Raw genomic sequence first — 14218 nt, 5'->3', positions numbered from 1 at the left:
AACTACTGGCCTATGCTGACGATATCAACTTCAGGGGAGGAAACCACCCGAGACGTACAAACTTACTTCATCCAGATCGAGTAGATCAATGAAGGCAAGATAAAATATATGGTGGCAACGTCAGCACCGAAAACCAACCAACAACATCAAACCGCGCTGGTCAAACGGGAAGGATAAAGATAGGAGACCGTTGATAATTTCTCTTATCTAGGGTCGAAAAATCACAGCCAACAGACGCTATTTCAGTTTACAAAAACTGTTCCGCTCGAAACGTCTCACCATAGGGTCAAAGCTCTTACTGTACAAGAGAATGATCTTGCCAGTCCAAATGTATTCCTCGCAGACTTGTTAGCAAGAAAAGTTGTGAACTCTTGGCCGCGTTTAAGAAAAGAATTCTCTGAAGAATTTTTGGCCCTCTACATGAGGATGGACGATTCCGTAGTTTACATAACGACGAAATCTATGAGCGATACAATGGCCGTCCGGTTGTGGATACAATCCGACTCAATAGGTTACGGTGGGTCACTTAATCCGTATGGATGAGGATGATCCCACCCGGATAGTCTATAAGGGCAATATCTATGGTAGAAAAAGCAGATGAGGCAGACCCTGCCTGAGATGGAGCGATGGCGTAGGTCAGGACGCCGGACAACTTTTAGGGATATCGAATTGGTGGACCTCAGCGCAAAACTGGGATGTCTGGAGTTCCTTATTAAGGCAGGCCTAGACCGGATACCGGTTGTTGCGCCGTTGATGGTGATTCTTGACAATCATATTCGCGAATTCGTTCAAATAATGGTGAATCAATCCGGGTTTTTCAAGAACTGCAGAACTACTGACACAATACACGCTGGGCGGTTACTCATGGAGTAACGCTATGAGAAGCAACGCTATCAGCCAATCGAGAACTGCGTTATGAAATTGCTTCACGCATTAACGCAACCTGGGTGAAGCGACGTTCCACAACTGGTGTTCTTTATGATCAACGTATGATAGATCGTTTCAAATCTAAAATTTACCGCAATCTCGTCCACCCTGACGCTCTGTATGGTTCTGAGTGCTGGCTGACTATAAAAGACAACGAACAACGTGACAAGTTTTGATCACATCCGAAATGAGGATATCCGCGATCGATATGAAGTTGCACCGATCGTGGAAAAATTGCGAAAGGGGCGTCTTCGATGGTATGGTCACGTAATTCGCACTAACGAGAATTTATTTGTCAAAATTGGTCTGATCATCGAAGTAGGTACTCTGGATGGCGATTTGAAAGCCTCGCAGCTGCATCCGGATCTTGCAAGTGACAGGAAGAAATGGCGCAATCGATCATGACGAGCCGACCTCACTAGCGAACGGGACAAAGGCTAAAGAAAATGACGTTTTCAACATCTACTAAAATTATCAACCACAACGGGTGGTCTCTTTGTTAGCGTAAAAATCAATGAAAACAGCCACTTTAAAATCATAGATGAAAGGTTATAAATTCCGTAACATCAGTCATATTAATCTCAGCCCCTATGAAGGAGTATACCTTTGATGAGAAGGACGCCTTTTTAAGGAGGTAGAGAGAGCCTTCGGTGTTTCCCCCAGAATAACATTAAAATTGTCTTGGAGTGCGTTAACAGCAAGATAGAGAAGCACGCTCTTATAGCCTCCTGAAGTTCACAATGGTTTGTGAACTATTTAATCAATGGTGGTTAGAAGCATTTGGTTTACCGGAAGAATATCTAGAAGGTTACCAGCATATCACCAGACGGGATCACATAGAAATAAATCGATCATGTGTTAATTGGACGCCGTCAGCTTTCGAACCTGATGAACGTAAGAGTCTCTAGGGTGGCTAATATTGATTCAAAATATCATTTTATTGTTATGAGATTTTGAACCAGGCCTCGCAATTTACGAGACAGAACACGTTGGGTTAAGGTCAGTACAGATCAGTACGGACACCACACGGGACGAGTGATTGCTAAAAGAATTTAGAAACATCTTAATGCTGCGGCCATGAAGTCCTTTTTTGATGATGATTAGCTATTGAAGGAACGAATATTGTGTGGCGGACATATGCAACATTCTTGAAGAAAGCAGGTACGTGTGGATAATTATCGGAAATTTCGCCGCGGTAAAAAACGGTTACTTGGCAGAACGAAGAGTCCTGGGAAATTATATTATCTGTAAAATTTAACATCCTAACAAATTAGATTAAAGATTTCAGCCGTTCTGCTACTGTCGGTAGCATTCAACATCTTTCAGGGGGTGCGAGAAGGAGACTATTATTGTCTATCCCTTTTAACATGGCATTGGAAAAAGTGATTGGAGATCCAGATTTTTTAATAGGTTAGTTCCTTGCCGTAAATCGCTTAGAGTTTCGCATTTTCAAATGCTGCACATTTGTTCACCATATAAATGAAAAGACAGAAATATCCTTTCAAAATTACTGTTAATTGACGTTTTACGGAGGAGTTTTGGAGAGAAGTTTGTCATAGCACACGACACAGGATAAGAATGGTGGACGTTGTGTGATCTGGACTATTGATAGATTACTTATCCACTTCTGTCGCGGTGCCTCCATGAAGAAAAGAGTTTTTCAAATAATTTGTTGGGTCGAAGATTACCTCCAACCATGAAGAGACCTTACTGATCAACAACCGAATGTAAGTTCTTTAGTTCCTCCGGGGTTGACCATTTTTCCTAACCACCTCTATTTCTTCCGAAAATTTTTGAATTTAGACGGTGGTAATCGGTCCTTCCATCGTGAGGATAATTGAGTGACATACGTCACCACTCTAATGAATGTCGGGAAAATTTGGGGGCATCTCTTTTGGTTCTATGTGTCAGCAAGTGCAGGTCATTTTACTGTCATGCCGAATGTTAGCCATTCGATTTGTGACCTAATTCTTCAACAAAGCCGGCTTCTTCTCTATCTAAGTTAGCAAAATCGTCGAAGCATTCGAGGAGTATACAGGTGCTTCTATCCTCATTAAGTTTACGGAAAAGGAAGTTATTATGTAGATTGAGCAGAGACGAGGCGTAGTAGAACAGGTAGGAACATATAATTGGATCCTATCTGGGATTACAAGCCATAGCCAACAACAACATGCACGAAAAAATCTATGCCCGGCTGTATGTTAGACAGCTAACGGAGTCTACCGTTGTCTACCAAAAAACCTTCAGCTGAAAATACCTCTCTATAGGATTAAAGTTTTTATTGTACTCATGTATTCATTGTATTGTATTGTATTGTATTCATGTACTTTTCGCAAACTTCGGTCAAAATCAAACCAAATCTCGATTTCTTAGCTGTGCTGGAAAGAATGATGCTTTGGAGAATTTTAGGTCAACTACATGGCGACTTCGAGGTACTATATGTATAGTTGGCAAAATAACTCCATTTGTTTAAAACAGGGCGCATGTTTAATGCGTGCGAAAACTTCTAGAGCGTATTTAATGCGTTAATACAAGAGATGAAACATGGATCTACGCCAATGACCCGGAAAAAACAGGTCAATCAAGCGAATGCCGTGCCAAAGGTGAGCCGAGACCGACAAATTAACATCTCCAAGAAGGCACTCAAGTCCATTCCGAAAATGGAATACAGAAAATATTTCCAAGATTGGATAAATATTAGAAGCTTTTAGTAGTATACCATATATGATATATATGTATAGCCGTTCCAAAAAAGGGAAAAAAAGTGAAGTATGGTATAAAAACGAGTTGAAGATGACCTCTCGAAAGATTGGCAAAGCTATCCATGAAAGGATCAAGGTGTGTACCCACAGTTCTTATCACTGGTTGCTTTACTGATTGAAAAATGATATACCATTAGAACGGCGGCTCCTAGTTACTGGAAGAAGTTTCGACATTCTAAACTTTTCCATAATTACACCACTCCAAATACTTGGTAGAATAATACCTGAAACCTGTCTAGTAATTTATGAAGTTCTATGTATATAGGGATCACTTGGTAAACAAAGTGCTTACCACCTCGACGTAGGCTTAGTGCCTCACCCCACCCATGTACCGGCTTGCCTGTTGATCTGAAAGTGTCAATCGGGTGGCCGATTGGTTTTTCAATCGGTTACCAGCCGCATGACACATTCTGGCCAGCCGGAGCATGTATGGCTGGTTTTGATACCAAAGGGTGGATTTTAAAGTAAATGAAATAAATTTCGAAAATAATACACAATTTTATTTATTGAGACATGTTTGTAGTCCTCCTTTTAACCTTGAAATTGCTTCTTATTAAACACTCATCGATTTGTCACTTGTTTTCCATTTGATTTAGCTAGTTTTAGCTAGCACTGCTTCAGTCAGGAAGAACTTATCTTTTCCTCCCTTAAAGATCAATCGGCAATCTCTCAACATCAACGATGTCTCTCAAAAGATTGCGAAAGGAACGTACAGGGTAGCTAAATGCTCAGAAAAGTTTATCACCTGAAGCAAGGAGGTTTGTACTTTTCCGTAAAGACAATATCGTAATTAAAGACGGCACGATGATAATTAAAATGTATCTGGTATCTATCCACCTTTAAACTGAATCTCAAGTTTTTCATAGCCAAAGTGATGCAGGCAACGCTCAATATCATTCAAAAGAGCACGAAGTCCCAAAGTTCCTTTGTACTCGTGAGCGATGGTTAAATGTTTCCCTCGGCAGCTAGGCTGTGGGCGTCAATAAATGTTGAGTATCAAAATGTAACGAGTTCGTTCTAATCTCAAAGGATGCACGAGATTTATGGAAAGGAAAATCGAAACATTGTACGTGGAATAGATGCGAATCATAAAGCGGATTTCGTGCAGAGCAGTTTAGGAACGAACATGGGCGCGTGCATTTTGGAGTTGCAATCACATTAATTGTTCCGCACATGGATCTTTACAGTTAATGAGGATTTTGAGGGATTACGTTTAGTAGGTACAACCACGCTAACTTTTATTTATGCAAACATATTACCCTAGCTTTTCTTTACCTAGTTTTCCTTGGGAGAAAATATATTTCCACTCATATTCGCATGTATTCATAAGTATGTTGCTGGAAATAAGAGCTTCATTGTATTTTTAAATATATCATACTTACAACAGTTTCCCAGTCATTGTTGACATAATCCTGAGAACAAATATTTGCGGCAAACCACCGTCGTTGCCTGGATGGCACTGGACTTCCAACAGATACTGTGTATTATTTGTCATTGTGCAGTTCTTGAGAGCTGATGGCAAACCTATCCTTGGGAAAGGAATTTAGAACATTGCATTAGTATTCGATTCATGAAAAAAGGAAAAAGCAGATAATACTACTACATAAAACATTGAAAAGAATATCACATTAAATCAGATATGTTTTCCCGGAAAGTTTGAATATATTGTGTGGATTGTATGTATGGAAATAATTTTTCGTCCTTTTTTGAAAGAAATTTACTATTCTTGGAAGCGATTTAATATAAAATACGTTTCAGTGGAAGCGATAATTTCCCTTTTATTTTGGTAGTAAATTTTATTAAATTGCCCGATGCTTGGGATGAGAATAGCGCGTGATTAGCTGCTTGTGAAGATTATTTGTCGATGCTGCATCTCCAGGGCCTCTGGAAGCTGCGGTTATTGCGGCATCCTTATAGCTGTTATCAAGGACTTTGGTATGAATGATTTCAGTGTTCACTTTCATCTGATTGTCCGAGGTGATTCCAGCTGGTGTTTTCACTCGAGTCCGGAGCCCCATGGTGGCAGCGTTTTGTTGAAAGTCGACTATGAGTTTCGAACCTGGAATTGTGCTCCCTATTTACAACTGGCGCTCTTAGGGTACTAATCGGATAGTTCGAGAAATGCAAGGTAGACGTTTTGGCGGTCCAGGAAACGAAACTATTACGCAGTGAGTTATTTTACAGTTGAACGCACACTATTTTCAGAAATGGAAAAGGGATGAAGCGCCAGAATGCGGTATAAAGACATGGACTTCGCTAGTCGGAGCGAAGCCCAACCACACTGATTATGATCCCCTTGAGAAATGAATTGCATATAGCATGGGCAATTTTGCCACAGCGATCACTCTTTTGTCAATATGTCGAGGTCGGCTAGCAGATAATTGAGGCAGCCAGCGCATATCAGCTGTCAGATTCGATATTAAATGCTCTAGAACAAAGAGATGGGATCGAAATAGGTCAGAACGTTAGAAGAACAAATCGTGGCTGAAAAACGCAATCAAAACGGATGCAGAGAATATCATTAGATAGGAACCTTGAGGTAAAGGAATGAATAGTTTGACGAATAGTGCCAGCAGTCACAAGCAAATAAATGTCACAACAAACTGCAGCACATTCGAAGTGGAATAGCCGCGAAACTAGTAAAAGTAAGGAAACTAGTGATGCCGACCAAGCTTCATGACCTCCCGACCACTGTTTGGTCTAACGAAACTATACTAGAAAGTGGGCGCAAAAGTGACGTTTGTTCTATAACAAAGGTGACAAACTCTTCTTCGAAAACTATAGAGGAATATCGTTGCTGTGTAAATATTACAAATGCTGTCAAAAATAATTGAATGAATTCTCCAGCCCTTCTCAAAAACATATTTTTGGCAAAAATCGGGGAGGATTTCAACGCGGAAATTCAGTGCGTTGTTCTCTGCTTGTCGCGAAAGGTGACTAACATAGAAATTTGTGGGCTAGCAACCTGCCAATTTTGAAATTATATTGCTACCGAAACGTCACCAATGTGTCGGATAGGAACTGACCTCTTGGCTGCGTTCTTTGGCTATTGAAAACGGTTTATAATTGGTATATGAAATGTGTGCACGCTCCTCGATAACGGCATTGAGGGCCCTCCAAATGCCGATTTCTCCAACTCGATATAAGCTGGACGTTCTGGGCGTAAGCGAAGTAAAATATTGGGACTCTAGGGAGCAATTCTCCCCCTTTTGTAGTCTGAAACGCCAAGTGGTAGCAGCCACGAATTCGGTGTCGGTCTTTTTTAATGGCTACCGCAAGGTCCGCTTTCTTGACCTGGTTTCTAACAGGTTCGTGACTATAAAATTCCGGTATAGGTTAAAGAGCATCTCAATCCTACAGTGTTACAGTGTTAAGTTTTTTAAAGGAAACATTATAATGGTGATGGGTACTATGAATGCCAAGGTGGGCTCTTAAAACACCTTGTTCGAGCACGTGGTGCCCCATCACATGGTCTTGGTGACCATAAAAAAATGGTGAGTGGTTTGTAATTTTGCAATTTTGTCATTGTTGTTTGTCAGGATCTACAACGAAGCCAGTTGAGTTTCGACTCATCGGCAACGCTCACATTGCGGTCAGCAGTATATTTATGAGTTATCTTCTCAATCTTTGTAACAAAAGAGGTGTTGACATAGACCTCGACAGGGATCATGATCTGATGGTTGTCTACTTTTGCATGCGTGTTTCGCTACGGCATCTACTTGCAGGAGGATAGAGCGTCGTCCATTCAGGCCTCTAGGACGGCATCAAGAAAAATATTATCTGGTTGAATGGAGGAAATTTTATTTTCGGGAAAAGAAAATTAGAAGTAGGTCTCATTCGTGACGAAATATTGGGTCAATGATGATACACGCCGGTGGATGGGGTGTGGATCAAGAAGAACAACAAAGCTATCACATATTATATATAACTCTAAGTGTCGAAAACAATCAGTTGGTACATATTCACTATACAGACGGGGCGCATGAATTGTGGGAAGTGTTAATGAAGAAATACGAACGGTCCAGCTACGGAAGCAGGTTATACCTGAGAAGGATCAATGAATGAACACATGGACGCCATCCTGACAGTGCTTGCATGCGACGTTGATTGCCCTACAGAAAAAACGAGATAGAAGAGATCATCAAGCTCCAATGTCTGGAGGTAAACAACGTCCGGATTGACATCACCTCTGCGAACTCCCGGGGCCAAAAACGCGCTGTAATGTATAGGATACGAATCCGGGTCGCCCAATCAAATGCTACATATGTTTAGATTATGGGCACACATCTGCAACCTGTCGACGACGTGACAGAAGCGAATACCTGCAACAAAAAAGAGAGCTGCGTTCTATGCCGGCATCGTGGTGAGCTTGATGAGATGCGTACATTGCGGGCAAGGCGTGGTGTCCATTTTTCAGAGCAGAACTGGAAAGAGGTACGAAACAAGAACCCAGCTTCATGGCACCCTGACATATTAGGTACCGCTACCATCTGGGTCCGTGACGGCACCCACCTTAGGGTTATTGCCCAAGTCTGAGGGGACGCACTTGTCTTCTTGATTCGGTGTTAAGGGGAAAAGTTTTTGAGGGTAAGCTAACAGCAAATGAAACGATGCCGGACTTTCGACGCAGGCATGATGCTCTGGAGGACACTTTCTTGGGTACAGAAGGGCGGATCCTGGTCGAGGGTGATTTCAATGGCATGATACTTGAATGGCACATGATTCACGTAGACTCCAAATTCTCGAATTGCTGCGATGTAAATATTCTCGACGTAACTTTCGCATCGGAATTACTGATGTTGCTGGTGGACGGGTGGCGAGTTCTGGAAGACTTCTCGGAAAACGGCCATGAATACATTCTTCGCGAACTTTTTAGCAGGTGGTGGTGCTGAACCTGATGATGACGGCCTGCGGAGCTTCCATCTCCAGGAGGTGATGGAGACATGGCCATGGAGCCATCTATGTATTGTTGCACAGCGGAAATTGTAAAGCTACGGAAGGAGTGTCAAAAACTCCGTCGGAGAAAACAACGTCTAGGAGGTAGGAGGTATGTACCGTAATGACAGAGTACAGATCAGCCAAAAAGGAGAGGAGCAAAGCTCGCTGCTGGTGGAGCCCGGATGATGAGGTGAATAGAGACCTGTGGGGACTTGGTTACAAACTAGTAATCCGAAAAATCGGGCTCTGCGAAATCTCTGTTTAATTAAGGCCGAACAGATGGACTGAATCTTGCGCTAATCAACAAAGGGAATGACGAGACTCAGCTACCGTCTTCATACTGACCACTTAGTGTGCTTAACGCTACCGGGAAAGTGGTCAACAAGCTCATCAGAAGAAGTGTTTCTTACGGATATTGAGGGATTATCTGAGGAACTGATCCTTGCTTTATCAGACGTTAAAGGAGCAGAGGAGGAAGGAGGTCGCATCGGGGGTAGCGAAGGGATCCGTTCTAGGGCCGAACCTCTGGAATGCTTCGTATGATAGTCTGCTTAAACTCGCTGTTACAGAAGTCGGTCGGTTATGCAGATGATGTCGCGGCGCTTGTTGCTAGACGCACTGTCGAAGAGGCGCCAGGCAGACTTAGCATAGTGATGTGAAGATCAAGCGGATGGATGCATACTTATAGTTACAACCTTTCACTGGAAAAAATCCAAGTAGCCATTCTGACTAAAACGAGAATCCCCGCCCATGATACCAGATCGATCTACGAGCCGATAATCGAGTAAAAACCAATGGTTAAGTATCTTGGACTGATTCTGGACTCAAAGGTTAGCTTTTTCAAACAAATCAAAGCAGCAGGGGAGAAGGTTGCAGCTCGAGTTTTGGCCTTTAGTCGGCTAATGATAATATTGGGGATCCTACGTCTAGCAAGCGACGTCTTCTGGCGAGTTCAACATAGTCTCTTCTGCTATATGGCGCAGAGATATGGGCTGACGCTCTGGCATAGAAGTATATCGTAAGCGCCTTTCGCAATCGCAGAGAGGGGAAACTTTGTGGGAGGCGTCTGCGTACCGCACTGTCGCTGAACCTCTAAACCGTTGCCCTTCTTGCTAAGCAACATAAAGCCATATACATGTGGAAGCTAGAAGATTCAAAGGAGGTGGTTGCTCGTGAAGAACGGCAACGTAAACTAGATGATGGCAACTGCGTGGCTGAATCGGAATCATGGTGAGACTACTCTATTTGACAATTTCCTAACTCAACTTCTAAGTGGCTTTCAGTTTTATCTGTTCGAGATTGGGAAAGCACAATCGCGTGATTGTGCGTTTTGCAATAGAGTGGTGAAAGATGCCCATCAGACCTTTTTTTCTTATGGAAGGTGGGATGAGATCCGTCAACAACTTTATCTAAATATGAAGGATCTCTCTTCAGACAACATTTCTGGGGAGATGCTGAGAACCACTGACAGGTGGAGCCGTGTTGCGAATTACGTTCGCGTTCTTGTCATTGCAAAGAAGGCAGAGCTTGACCGGTGTAGAGGTCGGATGGCAGGGGGTTTCTTGAACGAACAGCTTCCTTTCTCCCCCGCGCTCCTATTGGTGAAAGAGATTGAAGAGATCACAAAGAGGAGAGCTCGGGAGCTAGCCCGAAGTGCAATTGGGAGGTATTTAGTTGGTAGTCCGACGGCACACCGTTGCTCAATTGTAATACTCTATACCTAAACGCATTCATTCAATTACCAATGAATAAATTAATAATGAATTAAAATTTGTGGATGTCTCTGGTTAAGCAGGAAGCCTGATCTGATTATGCTTCATGTTAAGTTTTTACAATTCGGTAAATTTTCATACGATCTCCCTATGGTGGTGACTGCAAACCATCTTCAGATTTGCTAAGAGTGTGCAAGGACGGGCTGGGAGCAGGTTCATCTATCTGACGAGAATCTGTTTGCCTGTTGGTCAGGAACCGAAGCAAACTCGAAGGTCGTCCTCTCTGCATTGGAAAAGGTGCTAACAGGAACCCAAGCCGTGCGCCGAAGATTGGGTGACAAATGAGGAGCTTGGTCTTTAGTATGCGGAGTTTGAACACGTTGGTACATTCACTTTCAAGTAAGACCCTTACTTTAGTGGCCATTTTCCCCGGATTGTGCTAAAATCAACAATAGGGACCTCCGGGAGTGAGGCGGCAAACGTTGGTTTCCAGCTGTTCCCCTGTTCTGGAACTGGGTGTGGTGAGTAGCAAACATAGTACTCCTAATCTGAAACCGTCGGGGGCGACCATTGGAAACCTGTAAAGAAGCGGTGGTGCAATGGTGCTCTTCTCAAGAGTCAGTACTGAAAGGCAATACATGATCGAGATTGCGATGAATAACGAGATCGGTACTGTCGACGAGTGGAATGAAAAGGGCCTCGCTAAATACCAGGCGATTGTCGAAGAATGCAATAACAAATGTCTAGGAAATAAGCAGAAGGCGAAGTCCATGGACTTCAAATGCAATCGTTATTAAAATGAGATCGAGCAGAGTGTGCAAGGGCAGGGCACCAAGTAACTTCTGCAAATAGGTGATCAGCAATGGCCGGCCAAAGAAGCATGACTTGCGGAACCCTTCAAGGACGTTGTCAGGAGTCATACAAAGGGCTCCAAACCAAATATTGCTATTTATTCTACAGCATGAGAGAGACTGATCGGGATGTAGTAATTTCTGACTTTTACTAGACTTTATTAATGATTTTTAGTAAGTAGTAAATTATTTTCATTTGAAACAAGTTGTGTTAATACTCGCCAGGAGAAGCTTGCACGCTTCATTGTGTTCGGCCCTTACTTCCGATGTAACCGTGGTCAAACTGGAGCAGACGGGATTGGGTAACGTGTATAGCTCCTCCGCTTACATGGCTCACAGCTGATCAGCTCTACCAGAAGGACTACAACATTTGACATTAGCTATAGCAGCGAAGAAGGCCAACCTGTTGCCGATTAAAATAGGTGGATCTCCGGGTCCAGAGTCAAAATTATGCTTTCTCGCCACTGGGCGTCCCATCAGCGAACAAGTCTCGTCGTGAACGGAACCGTTTGTTTGTATTGTTGCCGGGAGCCACACGGTTGCCAATTCTCGACAAAAGTTTGACTTAGTTTGTGTAGGTTTGCAAGTGCTTGCAGCGATCTAATCGAGTGAATTCGCTTGCTTGCTCAGAAAACACAAACGGACTTGCAAACGCGTGGACGTTTGACCCCCAAAATAAACCCAAACGATTGTGGATGTTTGTAGTTTGGGGCACATGCCAAATATGTGGAGCTGTTATTACGGGTCGGGATTCTAGCCTCACATTTGAAGGTTCTTTTCGTAAATAAAGTCATGCTCCTTTTTAGTCTTATTTTCATCAATTTTGGATACAAAGAATCCAATTAGGGCCTCGAATATTCTTAGCAACAAAATGGATTTGATCATTGACACCTCCAGCGACTGAGGGAATATCATAGTAATCCTTTGGCATTTTCGTATTCTGCTAACATAGCGAGTGTCTTGAAACTGATTATGTAATCCGCCTGAAGAAGGTGCCTAAAGGTATAACTATCGATGAAAAAATGCCCAAGCAGAAGGTGCCTGTTCTGAATAATTACCAACTTCCGAAATGAATTTCTGGTGTTTGCCTTGAAATTCAGCAACTCGTACAAGGACGCTGGAATTAATAGTGTTGCCCAGTACGGTGTGTCGCTGTGTTTTTTCGGCTGATTTCATATCAAATTAATGTCCTTGTTCATTCATCCTTTCAGCCGCAAAAATATTTCCATAGTTACTTTAACTTCCACTGGCTTAAGTGGGACGCTAAGCTGTCTCAAATTCGTGTATCATAATTTATCATTTAAAAATGACTTATGTAGTCCGTAGCCGTGGAAAGTGAGACAAAAACAATATTGACTTTCCTCGCCGACCGGCTTTCCTTCGTCCCCGGTATGTACCGACATATTTTCCAAACCGAAAACATAATGAAGAAGAATGATTTATTTGTTATGCCAACATACCTGCAAGTATGATCTGAAAAAGGCACGGTTTTTGCTGAATGCCAACGGAATTTTGCGCCCAACACGATAAAGTTCCATAATCCTGTAAAACACATATTTCGAGTTAGTCAGCTATGAGTGAGCTAAGCCTTTGGTGCTACATATTTTGTCAGATTTTCTGTGTGTGCTAAAATTTATATGATTATCGTATATTTCTTGGGGGTGCTATGTGACGATCATATGTAAAAGCAAACAGGACAACTGAATAAAAGTTAACAATGAAAATCGATACTTGCCTCGTGTTTAACTGGAGCAAACTCTAGGATACTAAGCGAGCCATTTTTATAAAATTTCTCCGTGGACACGTCCATTGTTTCGCCGGAGTTGTTAAACTTCCAACGAAAACTTCTGCAAATTCAATTAATAAAGTGAGCTCTGGGTCATATCGATATTGTGTGTCAGTACCGAAACGTTCATGGGTACGAATATGAGAATTTATGCCTTTTATGTGCTCAGGATGTAGAAGAGATAGCAGACAGTATCGGGAAATTGTCACCCGGTACGTCTTTGAACCACACGATTATTGTCATGTGGGATTTTAAAATACATCTCCATATAAACATACATGTGTACATGCAGTATCAAATGTTCCTAATGAAGAAAGTCTTCATAAGGACTAAGGACATGGAAGCAATCGATTGTCCCCGAACGTAACAATACACGTCTATTATCTTATCCGTAATGAAATTCTAGCTTTGTTTTCCTCCAAATAGAGGAACTTTGCAACGTGTTGATACGAGCAAAACTAGAGGGTGTAAAATTTCATACCTGGGAGGTGGGTACGCCTCCACCGTACATCCGACTCGTATTCGCTCACCATGCAAAGCTCCTACGACTATAATGCTGTCTGTCTTGCAGAACGGAATATCTAAAAAGGAAGACATGGCATTTTCAGGAGTTACATAATGGATGGCGAAAGACGAATGATGATATTGGAAACAATATATAATTATATAGATTAAGAATCGTTTGTTAGAGAGGGAAATGAGCATCTTACATTTGACTTTCAGTACAAATTGGTTGCTTACAGTTTCACCCTCAGCATTAATTGCGCTACACGAGTAGTTTCCAGATGACTCTCGAGTCACTCGCTGTAAGACAAGACTCTGATTCGAACGAATAATCCGAGCTGATGTGTTATGTGTGAGCACGACTCCCTGGAGAATAAACAAGAGCAAATTGCGTTTAGTCGGTCGGGATACAGGACCTGGATGTAGGAGGAATATTTAAGCTTGAGAAATGCCTTCCATCATACAGAAGTTATACAATATTACCACTAGGTCGGATTTGAGAACGAAGAGATATTTACGACAAAAGATTCTGTTATACAATATCAGACTACTTACGTCATGCAACCAATTAAGTTTTCTCCATTGGGGATTAGCTTGAACTTGGCACTCAAAGTAGACGTCGTCGCCTTCCTTGATATCGTCAGCAGATAAAGTTGATCCTAGGCGAAGGGCGACGAGGGGTGGATCTGGAACAAAGTCGAACGTACGAGTATTGAAAATTATTGGACATCTAGATGT

General features: G+C 42.3%; 1 protein-coding gene across 1 annotated transcript in view; it reads right to left on the bottom strand.

Moving 5' to 3' along the window:
- LOC119647024 (nephrin-like) overlaps window positions 1-14218 on the bottom strand; it is a 319705-nt gene that overhangs the window by 2803 nt on the left and 302684 nt on the right. The window contains exons 10-15 of the mRNA XM_038047761.1: window positions 14036-14166; window positions 13687-13846; window positions 13458-13557; window positions 12926-13037; window positions 12651-12732; window positions 5072-5213 (exon numbers count right to left, since the gene is read on the bottom strand). Of these exons, the coding sequence (XP_037903689.1) occupies window positions 5072-5213; window positions 12651-12732; window positions 12926-13037; window positions 13458-13557; window positions 13687-13846; window positions 14036-14166 (727 nt within the window). The remainder of the gene's footprint in view (window positions 1-5071; window positions 5214-12650; window positions 12733-12925; window positions 13038-13457; window positions 13558-13686; window positions 13847-14035; window positions 14167-14218) is intronic.

The sequence above is a fragment of the Hermetia illucens genome, chromosome 1 (assembly GCF_905115235.1).
Source record: "Hermetia illucens chromosome 1, iHerIll2.2.curated.20191125, whole genome shotgun sequence".
Lineage (NCBI taxonomy): Eukaryota > Metazoa > Arthropoda > Insecta > Diptera > Stratiomyidae > Hermetia > Hermetia illucens.
Note: the sequence above shows the minus strand (reverse complement) of the source record. Positions and strands in the feature narration are given on the sequence as shown.